Raw genomic sequence first — 21,933 nt, forward strand, 5'->3', positions numbered from 1 at the left:
AGATAAAGATTGCAAGATGAAGTGGCCTGTTTGATGTGATTTATCAGCCCTTCTCACTTGAGGTTTTTAGGTAGCAATGCAGGAGAAACCTGACATCTAGTGGCGTGTTTTAGATAAACCTGGGAGATTGCTCCTGTTTTCTTAAGTCCGCTCATATTCTCATGCGGCTGTTTCCATCACATTTCGTAGTCTTGGCAAAGATTAAAGCCGGGGTATTAAATGATCACTTCTTCCACGAGATAAGTCAGTGGAAGTATTTCAGACACGCAAAGCGTAATCTGTTTGACTTGTACAGAATGTTCAGGTACTTAGGTACTTTGCCAGCACTCGGCATCAAGCCTGTTTTGATTGGAAATAGACTATCAAGGAGATTTTCTGAGAGCCTCTTGACACGCATGCACCACTATCCACACGCAGCGCCCGCCTGTGTTGTTGTGGGGGTAATTGTTAATGATTAGTGCAGCCGCGGTTCTGTCATATCAGCAGTGCTCTCAACCAAATCTCCCAAGCCTGCTGACGCCAGACTTGCATCTATGAACTTAATAAACCCTTTAGACTAAGTTGTTGCTTTCCAATCTGTTATGAGATCTGGGAGCCTGAGAGAAATAACAGCCTTGTTGTTTTTCAGGGAGCTGGGTTTGCTGCTGTAGGTGGCAACTGGAGGAGAAATCCTTGAGATTTGGAGCAGAATTATACAGAGAGAGAAAAAAAAACGAAGCACAGATGTACCAGCGCACATGGACGCGCGCGCGCGCGCGCACACACATGTGATCACGTAAACACACACTGAGCAGCTCTAGAGCTCTTTGGTTAAAAAACACTCCACGTTGCAGTTAATCCCATCTCCAGATGTGCGAGTCACAGGGTGGCTGCTGCTACTGCACAGCATGCCGAACCAGACGGGGGCTAAATTCTGCCACGCAAGGCGTCCTGCTTGGTTTATCTAATATTAAAAAATAAATAAAGCAAAGCCTCTGGGTTTTTAACAAAGGGGCCCATAACACTATGAACAAAACGTCAGTTAATTATCTCTACACAGGTGTGTGTCTTATTCTAAAGACTCTGTTCTTGTTTTGACTGGCTAGGTGACACTAATCAGCACAAGTCATTCAGATTAATACTAATCTCTTTTACCTTGATCACTGTTGTCATCTACACGAAGGGAGTAATGACGCTTTGAGAAAAAGAAAAAGCACTCTGATATTTTATATAGATCTGTGTGTTTTTCATGTCTGTTGTTAACACAAGAGCTAAAATCTTAACTGGAGCTTCACATTCACAGAACTGAAACAATCAGACTCAAATAATCAACTCGATTTCAGGATTTGAGCACCTAAGCTGCTGGTTTAGGAACAAGCGTCAATCCTGCCACATGTACGGCCTCCGTTTCAGATTATGCGATTCCCAAAGTGGTTGCTGCAGCCCCCTAGTGGGTGCTGAAGTTAGGCCTGCAGGCTTGCTGGCCAAGGAGGCACATTTTACAATTAAAAACAAAAAGCAATCACAACTATTAAAATAAAACCCATGGAATTTAAATGACTTCTTATCGTAGGTGGCAGACGTAAAGCTCATAAGAGAGAATCGGCTTTAACGAGCAAATCAATCAACAGAACTTCAACAAGCAAATCAAAATAAATCACCGAGAAGAAAACACTCCATCGTAGTTTCATGCAGTAATCAGAGTTATGATTAAAGGATTGCGTGGGTGGCAGAAGGTTGCCAGATTTCAAATTGGGCTTCGGACCTTGCAAGTTTGTAAAAAAAAAAAAAAAAACTGCAGGAGACGTTGCAGGGTGAAAAGAACATTTGAAACTAATGATACATATATTTATGTGTGATGAAGCAGCTCTTCCGTCCTTAAACATCAGCACCTTTATTTATTTTTATTTAAAAATACACTGAGACTGCCATTGAATGCATCGATGGGATAATCTTACATATTATTGGGTGATTTCATAAAGATTTCGATTTTAAGCTGTGCTTCTTTCATCCTCTGCTGCACACCATCATCTATCTGTATTGTTTCCGACAGCCTTATTATTTGGCAGTTGGCTTAGTGGAGGTTAGTAAACACAGATTCACTCAGCAACATCACTTTATTGTTACTACACATTCAGGTGGCATGTATACACCACTCACAGTACAATGAAACAATATCATCACAGGTGTCCTTTTGTTCACATACATGTTGTTTCAGCGGTAGGGTGAATTTGTGTGTGTGTGTGTGTGTGTGTGTGTGTGTGTGTGTGTGTTTTAGTCCAATTCTCTCCTTTTAATCAATTCACGGCTTGCATTTTTTTCATATACTATTCTGCATGTTCCGCTGTGTACATCTGCACATTTTATGTCTCAGGTTTATGATGATGTAGCTTTATGGCATCTTTTTTTGGCTTTGTTCATCATTTCAGTTCTTCGCTGGAGGATGACGGTGTCTCAGAGCCATCAGGACATTCCTGCAACAAATAAAAATAAAACTCTGGTTTTAAACATAGCTTTAGGCTTTAATGCCAATACAGTAGAACAGTGATACATCTCACCTTCACTCTCTCCAGCTCTGGTCTGCCTGGGAGTGATTTTTGTGAGGAAAAGGCCTGTGAGGAAAGACAGTTAGGTTGACTCATAGGGTGAGGGAAGAAATAGTGTGCTAGGGTGAACATCAGGCTGCTGCAGGCTCACCTTCTTTGACTGCTGTACCTCCTCTGTGGACTTAGACCTATTTTTCATGTGTTTCTGAGGAGAGGTGCTGGTGGGACACTAGGCAGAGGGAAGGGTCGCATTAGACGGCAAATGATTAAAATTTAGTGTATCAGAGTATCGGGTTCTTAAGTACCTCATTTGTCTTCTGCTCCATGGCTGACTTGAAAGTTTTTCCTCAGAAGTTCGGGGCTGTGGGGACTTAGGATGGATCACTCTGTTTTTCTTGCAAACTTTGGCTGTGCAACTAAAAGGTTAGGAGAAAAAACGAGAGAAACTTTCAAAAAGCGTGACTGCACGCAACAACAACAGACAAGGGAAAGTCATTAATATATCCAGTAAAATGCAAACAATTAATCTTGCCCTAAGCGGTCTGATCCACTGCAAGAGATCCAAGTGGAGCAAGAGAGTGTGCAGTTATGAGCTCTTCTCACTAGAGGGTGTCTCTGACTCAGAGATACACTACTGCAGATTTCAGTGTCCTGTTGTTTGTTTTTAGCTTTGGGATTCACTAGAAGCAAAAATTATGACTGATTACAGGTTAGCTTGGCTCAATTTTCTCTACTGGCAAAACAGGCATACTTTAAAAAAAAAAGGAGCGGTGGGGGGGAAGAAGGGGTGGTAATTCTTCTGACCTTGTTTGATTATACATAAATCCACCAAATATTTTTTTTTAAATTGTATTTCAGTATATAAACATTGCTTGTTGGAGCCCTAACGGTTGACATAACAGAAGCTCAACTTTAGCTCAGAGGATGAAAGCAAAACAGCAAGTCACAGCAAATAAAATCGTGAAAAGGACTGCTCTGAACAAGGACACACACAGTTACTCAAACAGTGATTCCTCGAGAACTGAAAGACCACAGAGAACACTAGGCAACAGTCACAGCCAGGGCCACAGCTGGAGTCATGAGCCCTGTTGGCTGAGGGACAAAACACCACTGGGTCTGGTTCAGTGAACAAGAGACTTTTTTTCCCTTTCTTTTTTTAACAGTCCATCAGCCTCCCTTTTGATGTCTGCTTCTCTCTGTCAGGCACAGATTCTAATGGTATGAAGGGGTGGTTCAGTGCTGCTGTTCAAAAAGAAGAAATAAAATATGTCATAGGTATTTCAAACAAAAGACTTGAGCTTAAAAGCTCTTGGTTGAACATGGGAACCAACATTATTGAAAGCGGAAACTTTCAAATTAGGAAGTTATTGTAGTTTTCTGATGCTTTTGTCTACATCCTGCAGAGAATAGCAGAAACACCATCTAAGTGGATCTATCACTTTTGCCAGTATTTTTTTTTTCTGGCTCTTTTTCCTATGATTTGCCATTTGTTCTGTCTCTCTGTCCTCTATTCTCCTTCCCCTCCCCCCCAACCAGTCACCGCAGATGGGTGTCCCACCCTGAGCCTGGTTCTGCTGAAGGTCTGTTCCTGTTAATAGGGAGTTTTTCCTTCCCACTGTCACCAGGTGCTTGCTCGGAGGAGGTTGTGTAATTCTTGGGGTTTCTTTAATATTGTAGGGTCTTTACCTTATAATATAAATGAACTTGAGGTGACTGCTGTTGTGAATGAATAGTATAAAAATAACTGTAAATTGAATTAATAATGTAATTTGGCATATTGCAACCTAATAAATATGAAAAATGATGTGATAGTAACAGAAATAACTTCATATCCTTGATGTTTCTACATTAAAAAAATACCTGTTTCTAAATCCTGATTGGTGCAGAGACATATGCAACATTACCATTATGTAACTGAGGCAACTGAGTCATTTCACAAAAAGCTGTGTTTTTTTCAGAGCCTTTAAAGCGTCAATCATTGCTGAGTTTTCAAAATGTAGCACATCTAACAGACAGCTTATCTCTTTCCAAGATGCATGGAATTACAATTTACTTATTACTTACTGATGAGGCTAGAATGCCAAACACACACACACACACACACATATATATATATACACATATACACACATATATACATATACACACATATATACATACACACTCTGACTGAAGTCAAACAGTCTACTATTCTGGGCTCCAGTTCTGCCTAAGCTTACAGGAAGCATTTAGCCCAGGGCTCATAAAGAATGAATAGGAAATGATCAACGGGAGCGCACTCACTCGCTGTGATGGCTGACATCATGGTGGCATCACTTTTGATGCTGCAGGGAACTCTGGTACAAAGTCCTACCTGAAGTGGAATATATGTGATATTCAGTGAGGCCAGAAATACTCCACTTGGTCAGTACCAGTGGAGTTTCTGCTTTCTTTTATACAAGTTCCATTACCGCAGAACATGTATGTTTGTTCGGTAGGTACAGCCAGGAGGGATGATGAACTCTCTGCACTTACTTTAAAATGTGCATTATAGTCCTTTGAGGGACAGCTGAGGATAATCTGAGGCTTGATGGCAGGGCAGGCATTCAAAGAGTCCTGAGTGCTCTTTCTGACCAACTCGCTGAAGGAAATGACCTAAATGTGAATGATTTGCTTGCTTGCCTCACTCTGTCAACCCCTGCTTTCCTCTGTTACCGTCTTTTCATCTTTGTGTAGAAGAGAAATTCTTCCACTGCAGACGAAGCCAAGAAGTGGAGGATCGTATAGGTTAGACTGAGGCGGGTGGAAGTCCGGCTCCTTTGTAGCAGAGATAAAAACCCCTGTGGCTTTTAGAAACACTTCGCCAACGATTAGTCCACATGAGCAACAATCAAGGTGGCACATCGAAATCATCACGTCTCTTTTTTTGATATAGATAAAAAGAAATGTACATGCATAAAGCTTTTAAATGCCCCTACAGACGGGAGCATACACATGCAAAGCAATCTTTACCATTTAAAGCTACTGAATAAGTTTTGTTCTGCAGGGATGAACAAACAGACTCAATTTGAGATGCAGCAGAAGGAAAAAGATAAGGCAGAAAAGTTTAATGACTACGTAGCCTTTACGATCCTTAATAAACGCTGCTGTTCACATCTGCGTTACGTAAGAAGCAAATCTATTCCGGAGGTTTGAATCCATAACCCTGAAAGAACCTCACACAGAGCCTATCTTTGCGTCCGGGTCAACACTAATTAACTCCCTAACTGAGAAACAGAACATGACAAGAGCTCCTTAAGCATAAGTTTCCTGTGGATGTGTGTTCTGCCTCTACACTGTCACTCCTGCCTTCTTCCTGCTCAACCTAAAGGTCTGCCAAATCACTCCCTCCTGGAAACACAATAAGAAGTCATTAGTTTCATTCGCTGATTTAGTCAAACAGTGATGACACTGGATGCCTGTATCGCTTCAGCCATGTGTTGATGGTTTCAAGTCTTTTGGGAGGAATTCAAACCAGGAGTTAAAAATCACTGTCTGACATTTCTCAGCCACCACACAAGTGTCTGCAAACATGCTGATCGCAAATCTTCACGTGGCCAGGATTTGTGTAATAAAATGGGCTGTTTTACCACAGACAACACACAGCGAGATGGCTGGAGCACCAAGGTCAGCATGTGAGCAGTGATGGAAGAGAGCACATGAAAATGGCTCAGTGTCAAGGACATTATGCCGTGTAATTGATGATGATGTGCTGTCTGTTTTGTCACACTCAGGTGGGACATGCACACATCCCAACTACACCCAGCTGGATGTATTAAGTCAGTAGCTGACCAGCACAACTGCCCTCTGTCGGAATCACAGCTGAGCCATGTGTATCTCACCTGATACCCGAGTCATGGTTATGACTCCATAATCTTTTCATTCTTAACCCACTGAAGACTGATTGAAGACTGCCCTTCAACTGTGCACAATCTTTCAATCCACATTAATGTGCCTGCATCGATCGGCTGGACAGGTTTTGTTTTACAGCACTTACACATATTTTGCAGGACTCTCTAAGGCGGTGTGAGCTCCCATTAGAAGAACTATTTTAGAAATCCAGAACCTGCTTGTTATTCATCCAGATGTACAATGGACATGAAGCTTAGCTCAAACTGAAAGCTGTAAACAACAAAACAGAGACAAGACAGAGCGCTAGCACAGTCTGAATGAAAACAGTAAAGCACTGAGTGACAGAAGGGAGTGGAGGATGAATGATGCGGGTGATGGAAAGAGGAGAAAAAAAGGCACCCACATCTACTGACTGAACGAGCCCTGCAATCATCGCAAATGAGACAAATGAAATGCCTGGGGTTAATTTATACACTCACCTCCTTCCCTCTCTTTTCTCCTCTCAGTACAGTAGGCGTGCAGTGGAGTAAATGACACTCCTCATCTCACTGCTGCTATGGTGTCTGTGAGAGTACACCCCTCTCTGCCCATTCATAGCTCCGCCGACGCACCACTCACGGATGGAGTCAGTAGCCAGCCAGCCAGCTCCCCCCCCCTCCCCCCTCACACACGCACATCCAAGACTACCACCAGGCGTGTCACTCAAAGCTCTGTGTGCTAATGTCTCCAGGCTGGCAGTGGGAAGCTGTGGGTGTGACAGACAGGTATTGTACACTGCACATCAATGCTGACGTCCACAGCTCTCATCATTACTTTAGGTTATTTCAATGACAATCACATTATACCAGATGATGATGCATGTAAGATGGCTTGACTGAGATACTTTCAAAACGTACTCTGAAATATGCATAATGCTGACATCATTCATGTTGATGAGACCATCTATGACTCATCCAGATTGTTTTGTAACCCATACAATAGCCAAATACAACAGGAAGCCACCTTCCAGCAACAAGTCTGCAGACAGATTAAGCTGGTCATTGGCCACAGAACCAACTTAAAGAGCCAATCATAGCATTGCAGTGCTGTGATTGGTTCTTTTTAAAAAAAAAAAGAAAAAGAAAAAGGACATCATTATGTGACAGCATTTTCGAAGAGCTTTCCTTTAACCAAGATACACCAGAAGACTCAAGAATGAATAATGTAATCAATGCTAGTTACATGTGTAAAGACTTGCTTTACCCTGTATGAATCACACAGTTGGTCCACAGGGGTTGTGGGGTCTGACTGCACTGCATATAAAACCCAATCACGTAGCATTTCTCAAGCCAGAAACTGACCTCAGTGATTCATCACCCCCCCCCAAAAAAAATAAATAAATAAATAAATAAATGCAGACAGACAGGATAACAATTTCTTATAAAACACTTTAATTTTTTTCAATACACCCTGTGGATTATCGTTAGAATCATTGCAACCATTTCATTTTTATTATCACATTACTCATTTAATGAACTAGATCTGTAGTCTGAGATGTAGAGAACAGGAATACAGGACATGACCAGGGCTTTGCAAAGTGCAGTCACAGCAAACATAGGGATAATTTAAAAAAATAAAAATAAAAAAATAAAAAATAAAAAAGGGAAGAGAAAAAAAAAAAAAAAAAAAAAAACACAAAAAACACAAAAAAAAAAAAAAAAAAAAAACACAAAAAAAAGAAAACACAACACACCTAAAGCATGCAACACACAAATTTAAAAAGAATATATTAAATAATAAATCTGCATCAAATATTCCATGCATGTTGAAGCAAAGAAACCGTGCAAAAACATTGAAACCCATTTTGGACAGTCACTCCTTCCTGTGCTTAGTTTAAAGAAAACATTACTGCAAAGTACGGCTGTGAAAAAACAGAAGAAATGTGAACGATATATCAAAATCTGTACAGTATTACAAATCAGGGGATGAATAAAATGTATACTAAAACATTTAAAGTTTCAGGGTGACATTCTGACCTATAACTTTTTCATATAAGGTTGAATTAATCATTTCATAGCAAACATTTTCCCCATAAGGATGTGTAGTGTTTTAGAACGACACCATAAATGCTTGCCATGATCTGCCTTATTTACAAATTGGCTTAAAAGAAGGTCATTCAAAAGTATAGAGCAGCGTGTGGTAGCACACCGCTTTCTCAGAGCTTATACTGCGAACAATTAGAAAAAAGTGCTATAGGACTAATTTTTTCTTGCATTAATTTTCTTAAATTAATCATATCACAGTTTTGTGAAATGTTCGTCGTAGTTTTTTTGATCACATCTTCGTTCATCCAACACATGATTGTCTTTCAAACTGTTGTTTCCCTCATGTCTGGGGATTTCGATTTAGCAGAGTCGGGGGCTTCCTTCGCTGCTTCGGCTGAATTTTCAGCTGAATTCTTATCCTCAGATTTTGCTTTGGAGTCAGTAGTGGAAGAGCTGGCTATACTGGGATCCTCTGGTTCCTGCACCTGCTCTGTGGGCAGCTGGAGGAAGGAAGGAACCTCCAGCTGCTCTTTGGTGAGAAGACCTCGCTGATCATCTACCCTGGAGTTCTGAGCCCTCGTCAGCATGTCCAGGAACCCTGGCATGGACAAATCATTGTTATTGTTGCCCTCTTGTTCTGATAATCAGATAAATGTAATATAATCTGAATTTCCCGGAGGAACCAACCCAAGGGATTAATAAAGTTTCATCCAATCTAATTTGTAATCTAAATAGTTGATATATTGACAATAATCTTGATATTGAACAGAATTTCAATAATAATATAAAACATCTGAGAAAAAAAAAAAAAAAAAAAAAAGAAAAGAAAAAAAAAAAAAAAAAAAAAAAAAACTCAATACTGTCACCTGCCAGTGGTGCTACCTACCCCGCCCAAGCCTCCTGGCAGAAGTACCCATTGCATTCCATTGGTCGAGGTCACCGATTCAAACTCATCCAAGACTTTTAGGGGATGCATCTATGGTATCAGTTATAAAAAATTCTACAAGGCATTGTTTTCAAGATATCAGATACCCAAACCTGTGTCCATGCCACCCATCCAGCAAGTGACCACAATACCCCATCAGCCTTTTAAAGCTGAGGGGTAAAAAGCTAAAACGCATACGCCTCAAAATGCCCATCCTTTTTAGATGGGTTGGCTAATAAAGATAGTCATACAACTTCACGATGCAACAATCATGTATATTCTAATGAAGTATTACCTACATGTATATATTTTGGCATGCAGATAAAGACTGATATAACAAAATTATTTCCCCACATTGAAAACAACTCAGCTAATTCAATAACCTTAAACCAAACCACACTAGATATTGCCAAGTCATCCTACCGTCCATCTCGCGGTTCTTGGTAGACCTTGGCTGAGCCTTAGCTCTGTCTTGGCTCAGTGATCTGGCTTCTGGACCTGTACTTGCTGCTCCTCCCTGGGACTAAAACAGATTTCAGCATCATCAACAAACCATTTCTCAGCTCACAAGGTTTAAATCTCAGTAACACTTAGTAAGTTTTCATTTCTAGTTTTAATCATTGAATCTGACGGCGTCTTGTGCAGCCATATACCATTTCCAGACTTAGTTTGAGATCGCTCCTCCTTGCAGTACAAACGAACCTCCTTTAGTGTGTCTCACTTCAACTTACATTTTATCTTGAAGAAAAGGTGTATGGCTCACAGTCAGAGACCCAACTCTTATTACTAGGGATGCTCCTCAACATAAGGATTAGATCAGCTGGAGTTTGAGGTATATTTATGGCATATTTGAAGCATACAGGTGGCTAGAAAAAGACATCTAGGGAGCAATTTAAAATTGCAGCAGTGCCAAAAATAATTCAAAAGTGCACAAGACCAACACCTGAAGGGCAGAATGGCAAATAAAAAGACATGTTTTTTGTTTATTGAGACCTCAGCAGCATAGCGCATAGAGGTCACACACTCCTTCTAACTTTTGTACCCTTTAGAGTAGCTCAAGAGTGAGTGTGTAAAGAGCTTCATGGAGTGGTTCCCATGGCAAAGTAGCTGCATTCAACCCTTACATCAACAAGTGCAATTCAAACGCCAGAGTCTTAAAGCACGCTGCCACTGGACTAGAGAAGTGGAAACATGACAAATCGCACTTCTCCATCTGGCAATCTGTTGAACAAGTCTGGGTTTGCTGGTTGCCAGAGGAGTGGTAGTCTGACTGCATTGTACAGTCTGGGGGAGGGGGTTTTGGCATATTGCTTTACAGGACTTGGGCTCAGCCCCTTAGTTCCAGTAAAAAGAACTCTTTATGCTCCAGCATACCAAGACATTTTGGACTATTTCATGCTCCCAACTTTGTAGGAACAGTTTGGGGACGGCCCCTTCTTGTTCCAACATGACTTGCGCACCAGTACACAAATCAAGGTCTATAAAGACAGCGGTTGAGTGTGTTTGGTGTGGAAGAACTTGACTGGCCTGCACAGAGTCCTGACCTCAACCTGATAGAACACCTTTGGGATGAATTAGAGCAGAGACTGTGAGCCAGGCTTTCTCGTCCAATATTACCGTCTGACCTCACAAACGCGCTTCTGGAAGAATGATCAAAAATTCCAATAAACACACTCCTAAAACTTGTAGAAAGCCTTCCCAGAAGGAGTGCGCTGGATAAAAGTTATAAGAATAAATAAATCATTAAAGCAATATAGCCTGAAATGTCTCAGACTTTGCCTTCTGTATTGTTTTTGAACTGGTGAGACCTCATATTGAAAGGATAAAAATGTAGGCTAAGGCCTAAATCATTTTAGCTAACATATTCCTTATAGTCATTTAATTTTGTAAACATTTTGTGATACCAAGTTGGAAAACTACAAACAATCATTTCTGACAATATTCTTATTTTACCTTGAATACAAAGATGTCCGTTAAAATTACCCAAAACCATCTGGTGATCAGGAGGTTTTAAGTCTTCTTTGCAGAGTACCAGCATGTATATGCTTACACTAGTCCATTAAACATTTGTACAGAAAGATTATATAGATTTGACATAATGTAGTTTGTGAATGAGGCCCATTTACACACTGCAACATACCACTTTTCATAGATTTATATAATGCATGTTTATATAGATACTGTTAAAGGGAAATGACTGGTCCCATAAAATAGACAAAAAAGGGCAACATAGGGACTTGTCTAAGAAGGTAATGAAGGTTGTTTAACACTATTCATGTTCAGCCTTGGCTTCATACAAAAATTCTCATTTGAGTTGTTATTTTTCCAAAATAAGTTACCCAAAAGTCACAAAAGAATATTTATGCCTAAGAATCACAAAGCAGCAATTCAAAGTTTCTTCATGATGGTAAAATTATTTTTGTTGCCGTTTTATTGACGCTTCAATAAACACTGCCTCACCTGGTTGGCTGCAGAACTGCCGCCTCTGGAAATGCTGGTCTGCTCTTTGCCTGTATACACACAAAGATGGAAATGAGTTTCTAACAGAACTCTTATTTTCAGTGTACAAGTAGTCAACAAAAAGCTGACGATGCTACAGAACTTTAGCATACCCATTACGTTAAACACTGACATTAGGCAGATAAAACATCTTAAGTATTAAAATGGTCCTCCTGGGATACAACCACTCTAATTGAATCTACTTAGTTCCTCCTGAACAAAATAAAAAGAATCTGAGGCCGAGAGCACTGATCCAAACTGAAGTCAGATCTAGCCTCAGCAGTCAGGAAAAGAGGTGAGTGAACTGAAAGTGTCACAGCATTCAACAAACCAAATGGACTCAGACATTTTAACTTCAACTTAAAAGAAAAAAAAAAAAAAAAAAAAAAGCGGCTAAAAGAGAAATGCACAAAGAGGAAAGCAAAGTAAAGAAAGAAACATGCAAACAGTGATGCAGAAAAAACATGACCGCAAAATGGACAGTGAAAAGACTCTTCAGACAGCCTCAAGGGAGAGAGCACCACGAGCTGAAAAACACTTTGTACGAGCCATTAAGAAACGATTAAATCAATAAGGAGCCACAGACAGCACCAGAGAACACACAATAATGGCCAATGTATCGTCAACATAATCAGCTGATGGAGAGATGAAATGTGCTGTTATCTGATTTCACTGAAGACTGTTTTCATTTACTTATCAGCTAAGTAGGTTTGTTTTCATCCTGTGGCTTATTGTGCTCCTCTGGTAGCTGCATGCTGTATTACAATAAATGTTATAAACATTAATCAGCCTGTTTCATATTGAGGTAAATTTATGGGTTTCTAAAAAGGTCAAGTATATTAACCTTTGATTTTGTCAAGTCGGAGCGTCTTATTGGCCAGACTAAACACATTGGTGCTCACATTCAGAGGCTCATCACTTCCAACCTGAAACACAAAGCATACACACATGCAGACATACTTAGCTGAACAGTACTATGAGAATCAATCATCTCTGCAGTAAATGGGTTGTGCATAACTTAGAAAAGACAATGCATTACTAAAATAATCGCATTACTCACTACAAACTAGTGTAACGTTTATTAAAAGTAGAACCAGCATCTTAAGGACACACAGAAGCTGCTTACATTAGTTTCAAAATGATATCTTAATAATCTGAACCATGCATTATTTCTAAAATGAGTAATTTTACTAAAGCAATTTCATTAAAACAATAAGCTAAACTTGTGTCTGTGAAAGTTGACAAATAAAGAAGATGACTCATTAAAATGTAGCAGCTTTGCAAACAGAGGCCTTCTTTCCTGTAATAAGAAATGAAAGAAACCGTGGCTGGAAAATGTTTTCTGTGCAGCTGGCTTCCCATTACTGAGAAAGATAAAGGTTTTAAGTAAAGCAAGTTTTTAAAAAATGTAATGTGAAACTTTGAAACGTGAGAAACATTCAAGTGTGTGACTCATTTCAATGCAGCTACAATGACAATGCCAACAAGGGTGTGCCATTCATTTAGTGACAGATTTTGAAATCCATCCTTAAAAGTGACGCTCATTTCCAGCTTTTTTGCTCTACTGAGTATCTTTGCAAGACCTATAGTTCAAAATAATCCTAGACTATACATGGCTGAAAAATATGTAAAATAGATATTGATATTATAATATTGAAAAGAATCACTGGTGTAACACTTTGAAATTACATGTTTACATAGGTAAACATGCACATTGATTTTTCCTAATAGATTAAAGGTTAAAAGGCATTTCACATATTTTTGTCGGTAGAATTCAACCACAGAAAATCAATCATTCATTTAAAAGTGACAATATTGTTAATCTTTATATGGAAATGACTCAAAGAAAAGGTAACATATTATAATCCTACTCATATGCAACACTCACCATGGTGACCAAGGCCTCTTGTGGCTTAATATTGTGCTTCTGCAGCACCACAGAGAGAGCTTCCTGCAGTGTCTTACTAGACTTCACCATGATCCCCACAGTTTTACCAGTGAAGGCAATCTCCACCCTGAAACACACACTTATTTCTATAACTTTCCTCTCACACTGTGACTCACACTGAATCAAATGCAATGGAACAGAAGTACAGAATTACTGTCAGACAATGTCTGTAGTCACGAGGGCAGCTGGCAAGGGATATCTTAGCAGGAAACCCATTTCTGATTACATTTTGAATTTTATTTAGTCAATGTAAAGGAAGAGTACAAAGATTAATGCTCAGAGAGCTAGACTTTGTGTGCACATTACCACAAGGACTTCCCTCTAATATGGTAAGAAGGGACATGTAGTGGGGGTGTGCAAGCCTGCTATGGTGTCAAAGACAGGAGAAAATAGGAAGTGAAGGAAGTCATTCAGTTGACTCACGCAAACGTCACTCTGAGCTCTAAAGAGACCTGCTGATTTCTCAGTACGGAGCAGTCTTGGTCCAGCGATAATGGTTGCTGTAGAGAGAGAAATTATGTTTCAAACAGAAAGAAACAAGAGGGATTTCTATAGATGTGAACATCAACATGGGTTACTTTGAGGGGGTGAGATAACACAGCACGAAAATGTCAGAACAGGAAGGAGGCAGTCGTCGGTCATGCTCACTGTTGTAAACAAATTTACAGTGTGGCTCAAGTTCCTCAAAAATGCCTCCTGATTTAAAGTTGCAGCTGAAGCACAGCAAACGTGCTCACCTTGTCCTTGCCATGAAGGTAAATGATAACATCTTTCAGTGGGAAGCCTCTTTTCTCACAAAGGCTAGTCAGCAAGTCTTTGATTGGCTGGCCATTAGGCGTGGGTGCCAAAGAGGCACTGCCATCAGGCAAGTAGACACAGCAGTATCCCCCCTCCAACCCTACACGACTCCCACCTCCACCCCCCAGCTCAGGGGAGCGGGGACTCGAGCCACCATTCTACATCACAGACAGAGAAATGAGAAAAGTGTAATCCCAATCACACATTTTCCTCTATACTAATACTTGTCACCTCAAATATTAGTTTTGTTAACTGTATACCTCCAATCATATAAATTGTAAATTAACATTCATTTCCCATAATTCCAACCAACTCTAAATGCTTTATAAATGTACTGACCTCCATATGCCTGCAGATGGAGCCAAGCTCCACACTACTGGTCGACTTGATGGACAAATGGGACTCTTTCCAGGAAACCACGCCATAGGAGTTGGAATCATTGTTATTGATGAGATTTAAAAATAAATAAATAAAGTCAGAAGATGTACATAAGATATCACAGAAGCATGAGATGTGTCATTTGGCACACATTACCTCCCCAGGATCCTCGTTTCTGTCGCTGTTTCTCTGAGGCACTCTTACCACCTAGAAAGCTGTTAGGGTCTGACTTCTTGCTCTGTTGGAGGCAGCGATGAAATAAATGTCAAACGAATAATAAAACAGGTATTCTTCATCTCGACCTTCAGTCCATCTACCGTATTTTTCGGACCATAAGGAACACCGGATTATAAGGTGCACTGTCAATGAATGGGTCTGTTTTCATACATAAGGCACACTGGATTATAAGGCGCATTAAGCGAAACAAAACAGTCCGATAAGTCAAACTTTACTCAACTCATCCTTCTTGATCCTCCACTTCCGTACCATTGATTCATTAATGTTGAATTCTCTTGCAGCTCCTCTATCCCCATGTTGTTGCAGTATACTAATGACTAACCTCGTATTGTGGATGGATTATCTGAGTTGTTCTCCTGACTGAAGTTTGGTCCGTCCTGCCATGCGATTGCATTTGTCCCCAACCACCGAGAACCCTCACATTAACTTTTATCAAGTGGAAAACAGTTAGCGTTCATCCTCCAGCTTCACTGTGTTTATGTTATGCTAACATAGCTGTGTCGCTAGCGATCATGTAGCACAGCATTATATACCAGCTAGCCCAACTTCAGCAACCCTATAAAAGTCACTGCTGTTTAGTTTTGTGTTTTCATTTATGTTAGAAGTGATAGCAGAGCTGTACATTTTATTTTTTCAGAAATCTCTCAGTCAGAACATGCTATATCATGTTTAGGTGGAAACTAGCAAGCTAACTTCCTGCTAACTTCGGTTCGGTAAATTCGGTTCTAGGTCAGTAAACACAACCAGAATTCATACATAAGGCACACCATGATTATAAGGCACACTGTCAATTTTTGAGAAAATTAAAGGATTTTAGGTGCGCCTTATAGTGTGGAAAATACGGTACCTTCTTTTCCCTTAAGGGGACTTTGGAGGCCATATCCTCCCAGGATCCCATGCGCGGAGACTCATTGGAGAGCCGAGGTAGGCCTTTGCCTTCTACTGTTGCCAAAGTGCAGCTCTGATAAAGAGGGGACCGTACAAAGCGCCTGTAGCTGTCCATTTTCATCAGCTTAAATATCTGAAGCAAAGCAACAAGAGGGGGCACCCAGTCATCTGTGTGTCAAAAATGAGTCATAATTACTAAGCAGAAGTAGTAGGGTTGATTCATACCAACCTGCGCTTGAGCTTTGTTAAACATGTCAGGTGTAGGCTGCTGAAGGTCCTTCTCCTCCGTCTTTGCTGTGTCATCAATGTTCACCGAGTAGGGAGCACTCTCAGACAGGTAGGTGCTGTAGATTGAGCGAGCTTCTGCTTTCAGCTGGAAAAAACAGCAAGAGCTCTGTCAGATTGAACTATTCTGAAGGTCAGCAATCAGCTAAACTTTGTTTCTTAATTACAGTTCATGAAGTGCTGAGGCACAAGTAAGATCAGACACTCTGTTAATTTCCCTGTGGATTTCATTTGAATGTTCACCTTCTTAAATCCTCTAGTAAGTCACTTATTGTTTGCAAAGCTCCCAAATTACATGGTGGTATTACTTTAAGCGTTAAGCACACTCTATGTAGCATAAATTAAAGGAAATCTTTCTGTGGCTCTCTGATGTAAATCATACAGATTTCTAAAGGATAAGGTAAACCTTTCACCTACATAATTATGGCTGATGTATGATCTATTTGGATCCTTTCAATACTTTTTTTTTTTTAATTTCCTCAGTCAATCTCCAATGGAAATAATCTCCACAGGAGGTGAAAGAAAGATTCAGGTCAGCCACAGTCAAATGGTAAAAGTTAGTTTACTTGTGTAACACAATACTATATCCCATTGAATACTCTAAATTATGAGCTACTGTGGATATTAACACATTGGTCCTGGTGATGGGGTTTACACAGGTTTTCATTGTAACCACTAAATATAAACTGTTATAGAGGAATACAAATGTCCTCCAAATTATGATGCATTTGCTTGCATTACATAACTTTGCTTTCCAATATATTTGCCAAAAGAAGTTTATAGAGCAAACTGCAACAGCTGGTAACTGTAACAACCATTCTGTAAAATGGAAAATTAAGTAGTTCCCACCAAACCTGTTCTTCATTTTTAATAACTGAATACTTACAATTTCTGCACATTGTTTCACAAAGTAAATCTCCAAAAACAGCCATAAAAATTATCATATGGCAGATCTATTTTTTGCCAACAATGCACAGCTTCTGGCTGTTTGACTGTGGTTGATGCAATTAAAAGTTAGTGTCAGCAGTTAAAGTGCACCAAAGGACTTATTGGAGGGATCATCTCAAAATTACAACAGAAAAATGCTTATGTTACTTGAAAAGCAACTAAAATATTACTGAATTACTGACGCACTGCCATCCTCCGATTGCTGGAGACACCCATAGTTACAGCAACAAGGCAACCCTATTCCCACTAAACAGTCCACTTCTTTTCTACAAAACATGTGTTTTAACAAATGTGTGCTATCAGGGTAGTGGTTTACAAATATTTTTCCTGCCATATCCCACTTCAGAAGGCAGGAAAATTCACACTCCACACCCATCAAATATGATCCAAGTTGAAGGCCATCACAACTTCATGATCAAACTCTTGTTAATTTTCCCTTTAAGAATCATATTTACTTCACTCCATACTTTACATCTGGTCCTGCAGTAGTTCTGTCTCCCATAGTACAAGAACTACTGCAATAAAGTATTAATTAAAGATAAATACATAAAAGAAAAGTTTAGAGAGAGTTTGTACCTCATCCAAGGAAGTGGCCGGAATCTTCTTGAACTTTTCACAAGCCTGCCAGAATAAAATGTTCTCCGCACTCACCTCAGACTTTAAGAAGTCCTGCAGACAAACACACACACAGCATTATTAGGTATGGGTAATGATTAGTTAATGTCAACACTTGAACTCTGCCTGAACTTTTTCCTAACTGAAAAATTCCAACATTAGTTTGCCTCACCGTAAAGTAACGGACCCCAAAGGGGTCCTCCAGCAGTTTCTCAAATGACACGGCCCAGCTCATGACACTGTTGGCTGGGCCATGCTCTCCGGCTGGAGTCCCAGGAAGGCTGGTGCTGCTGCCGCCACAGCCGCGTGCGGACATGTTCAAATCTAAAGCATATCCAGGCACAAACACACCCATTTATCAGCACAGAAAAGCATGACCAAGAGTGAGACTGAATCAGATATTTTCATGCACAGACATGTTCACGTTGTAGAACTGAGATATGTACAGGATTAGCAGCATGCAAGTTGGCTGCTCATGCTTACCTCCATCTGACACTGCCTGGCTCTGTGAACAGAGAGAGCAATCTGTCAAAGAACTTTACTTCAACAGTTAAAACTAAAACTGAGAAAAAGCCTAATACTGAATACTCTTTGTTATTGTCTGTATAATACTGATAATATTATTCAAATTTATCCTACGTATATTTTCTTCAGGCTGCACAGTCAAAAGGAAAGAAGAAAGTTTACTTTGGCCCCGTTTACACAGGATTGTGGAGATTCTCACTACAACTCAATATTACTGCAACAACTATACAGCACTACGATAAAAGCCTTTAGGAAGGGAAACACGAACAGCAGCTGCACATTATTTTTCTCTTCTTGTTTTTTTTTTCCAACCTGTAACTCTGTAGCGCAATCAGCCAAGGCTGTTTTTACAGGAAGTGGTTGCAAAACTGGTGACAATAAGCCTCATTCAGCTTTCAGAGCACACAAAATGCACATCTTGTAAATGTTCGCTTCAACCGACACATTTTTTTTTTTACAGAAACTGAATGAAATCTGCAGACTATTTAAACACCTGTAACCTACAAGCTGTGATCACAAACATGTTTTCAAGTCACCAAGATACTGATCTGACGTATACACAGAAAAGCTTCAGCTTATGGAAATATTGTTTAAACAGCAGCAAATTAGCTCACAGCAGAATTTTTGGTTTTAATCCATAGGAGACCGTCGATGGATACATTTATGAGCTTTGTCAAGGTTTCCTCTTCATGCTCTGGTTTCCTCCCACAGTTCACAGACGTGTGGGCTCTGATTCTAAAATTGCCCAAAGGTGTGAATGTGTGTGTGTCTACATGTCTGTATAGTCTGTGTGGTAGCAACTTGCCCAGAGTGTGTGGAGGATATAGGTCTTATAAATAAAGTACCATTTTCAGAACTGACAGCTGTGAGTGCCATTTTAATCAATGTACTATTAAGTGTACTATTAAGCAACAGTACACGTTGTTTTTAACTGATAATACTAATGTAACGGAATCCTTTACATTACAGAAAAAGGCAAATATCTTCACAACCCTGCACAGTAACTGTTGCTTTTAAAGTAGAGCATTTAACTTTTTATGAATAGATTACTTTCATTTTCATTCTGTGTTTAATATTACCTTTGTGACCTGATCTGTGCTTGATATTCTAGCTTTTTAAGTCATTGAGGCAAGCTTCTTAATTATTTGTTTATTTTGTTAATGAAGGCCATGTAAACATCAAGGTTTTGACAACATGGCCAGTTAATCTTGATTTCAGTTCAGAATTTTAGTCAAATGTTAAATCATGAAGTTACATTACTTATAATCTATATAACTGGATATAGACAACTAGATAAAGTTATCTGTCATCCTAAAACTAGCTCTGATTAGGAAGTCCTGCAAGGCACAATTTGCAAAGTAACCCAGCTACATTAGTGCAACACAAACCAAACTGGTCATCTACATTGTATAGTTAAAGTGAAATTCAGATACATAACCAAGGCAACACAGGCTGAGGAAGAGGAGAAAATCATCCACTAATCAAAGGTCAGTTTGCTCAATTCCCAAAACAGAATCAATGGGTTTCGCTGTAGAGCTCCTCATGTGTCGATACAATAAAAAATTAACATTTTATTTTTCCTAATACGTCACTGTATCCTTTTATGCTTGACATTTGCTACAAGCTTACATTTGAGATAAATCTATACATCTATATAGATGTATCTATAAATCGACGCACTCTAAGCAGAGAGTGCGTTGTTGTAACCAAAAATAACTGATCTTGACAACAGCCCCTGTCTATTGTTACATTTTGACCATATACGGTTGAAATGGGCTGTCTATCTCTGCAGGTGTGAGTCTCTCTGACTCCACCTCTTCAGTTATTTGCTCTGCTATGCAAATACTGCTTTCATAGTCAATAGTACATTTTCTAAACACTAATGAAAACAATCGATTCGTCACTGTCTTAGCTGTAAACCTTGCATTCTCGTAAAATGCACTTTTAACTCTCTGAAAAATCTATTAAAGGAGCGATATCAAAATGCAGACATCAAACGCAAGCCACAGAAAGCCCCTTTTTTTAAGACTACGGCAACATCCTGCTCTTGTGACTTAATATCCGTTGATACATTTTCACACCTTTTTTTGGCAGAACTGAACCATTTCAAGAAATGCAATGGTCTCACACCGAGAACACTGAAGCCAACTCAGCCTACACATGACAGATTGGACAACAGGCATGGCTCAGTTTCTCCTTCTGGCTCAGAATGGCCCAGCCTGTTCTCAGTAGCAACCAAGTGTAGCCACACAGGCTGATTCTGGCACTATCAAAGACTGGAGGCAAAACACAAGCCAGCACGAGACAACTGCTCAAACCGTACTCTTGATACTCTGGATTGGAAGTCAGCTTAATAGTAACAGCACCGTTAAAAGCAGATCAAAACAGCATACAGGGAGATTTAGAGTGCCTGCACAGCTACAAGAAGCGTAGTCAACACACTCAACACTAAAATGCCTTGACTAGTCACTGTGGAAGGCCGGTCAAAGCCTCCTATCGTATATATAACAAGCGTATCAAAGAACTACTACCCAAAGGACGGCCACAGAACCAAGTAAGACCTAACAAGAATGGTGCCAACTCACCATGTGGCCAATAGGGATCTCTAAAGAATTGCTGTTCTTCGCCATGATGGCCCAGACACCAGTTTCAGAGCTGAAGTCCTACGATGTGCACACTGTCAGGGGACGCAGCAGAGTGCTCCACCCAAACTTGATGCACACTCCTTACACACTCACACACAAAACTCATCACTTGGGTCTTCCTGTCACTTCCTGCCTGGAAGGGAAGTCTTACCATAGCAACAAGCCACAAAAGAGGAAGTATGGTTACTATGATCAAACTGCTCTCAGCCTACATCTTGAGAAACACTGTGATGTGGGTACACAGGCAGCCAGACTGTCATTCTGCTTTTTTATGCGCAGTCAATGAAACGCTTGGTTATTTTGGCTTTCTATCTTTATAAATAAACATGACAATTTTGCAGATTTAGTGTTAGGCCTTAGTTTCAGAATCTGTCGGTTTTACTTTTAACTCATTGCGGCCTAAAGCACACACATTTCAAGTCTTACCCTTCAAACGGGCCTCGTGAAAGAAGCCTTTCTTTGCTATAAGCCCAATTTTGCTATAGGGTATCATTTAACACGTTTCTGGATCATCTGAAAGCAAAACTCGTTACATGGCTTTGCGCAGATTCAAATGAAATGATAAGAGATAAAAATCATCACAGTACCACTCTCTCGCTATTGCAAACAGATGACTCAAGATAACGCTCGGGCTAAAACTGCACAGTCACACATGCACCGAAAGCTCACACTGTATGTGGCATACCTTCTTGTTGTTGCCCAAGATGTTGCTGGCTATGGCGCACAGTTTGTTATATTTCCGTTGCTGCTTTTGGGCTGCAACTTTTGCCAGGCGAGAAAACCTGTTATACACTCCGCTGAAAGTAACCATGGTTCACGATAC

General features: G+C 40.0%; 1 protein-coding gene and 1 long non-coding RNA gene across 3 annotated transcripts; both read right to left on the reverse strand.

Moving 5' to 3' along the window:
- Positions 1-2,077: 2,077 nt before the first annotated feature.
- LOC146582209 (uncharacterized) lies at positions 2,078-7,049 on the reverse strand. Its single transcript, XR_014894499.1, has 5 exons — positions 6,875-7,049; positions 2,831-2,941; positions 2,677-2,754; positions 2,538-2,591; positions 2,078-2,453 (listed from the first exon to the last, which is right to left on the reverse strand). It is a non-coding gene; the product is annotated as an uncharacterized LOC146582209 (long non-coding RNA).
- A 753-nt stretch (positions 7,050-7,802) lies between these two features.
- rgs14b (regulator of G protein signaling 14b) lies at positions 7,803-21,921 on the reverse strand. Of its 2 annotated transcripts, none has more exons than XM_085292949.1 (15): positions 21,796-21,921; positions 18,424-18,445; positions 18,113-18,264; positions 17,902-17,994; positions 16,322-16,465; positions 16,052-16,225; positions 15,124-15,205; positions 14,929-14,993; positions 14,529-14,747; positions 14,215-14,291; positions 13,732-13,858; positions 12,688-12,769; positions 11,805-11,854; positions 9,768-9,867; positions 7,803-9,017 (listed from the first exon to the last, which is right to left on the reverse strand). In XM_085292949.1, exons 1-15 carry the CDS (start codon positions 21,919-21,921, stop codon positions 8,743-8,745), a joined length of 1,788 nt encoding a protein of 595 aa, XP_085149075.1. In that variant the 3' UTR covers positions 7,803-8,742. The 2 variants fall into 2 exon arrangements, with proteins under 2 accessions (XP_085149075.1, XP_085149084.1); XM_085292958.1 differs by lacking the exon at positions 21,796-21,921 and adding an exon at positions 21,051-21,180 and having other exon boundaries at positions 7,804-9,017.
- Positions 21,922-21,933: the final 12 nt, after the last annotated feature.

Source organism: Mchenga conophoros, linkage group LG2 (genome assembly GCF_057382185.1).
Source record: "Mchenga conophoros isolate Kocher_MC1m ecotype Shallow Benthic linkage group LG2, M_conophoros_male_GT1.1, whole genome shotgun sequence".
NCBI classification, from domain to species: domain Eukaryota; kingdom Metazoa; phylum Chordata; class Actinopteri; order Cichliformes; family Cichlidae; genus Mchenga; species Mchenga conophoros.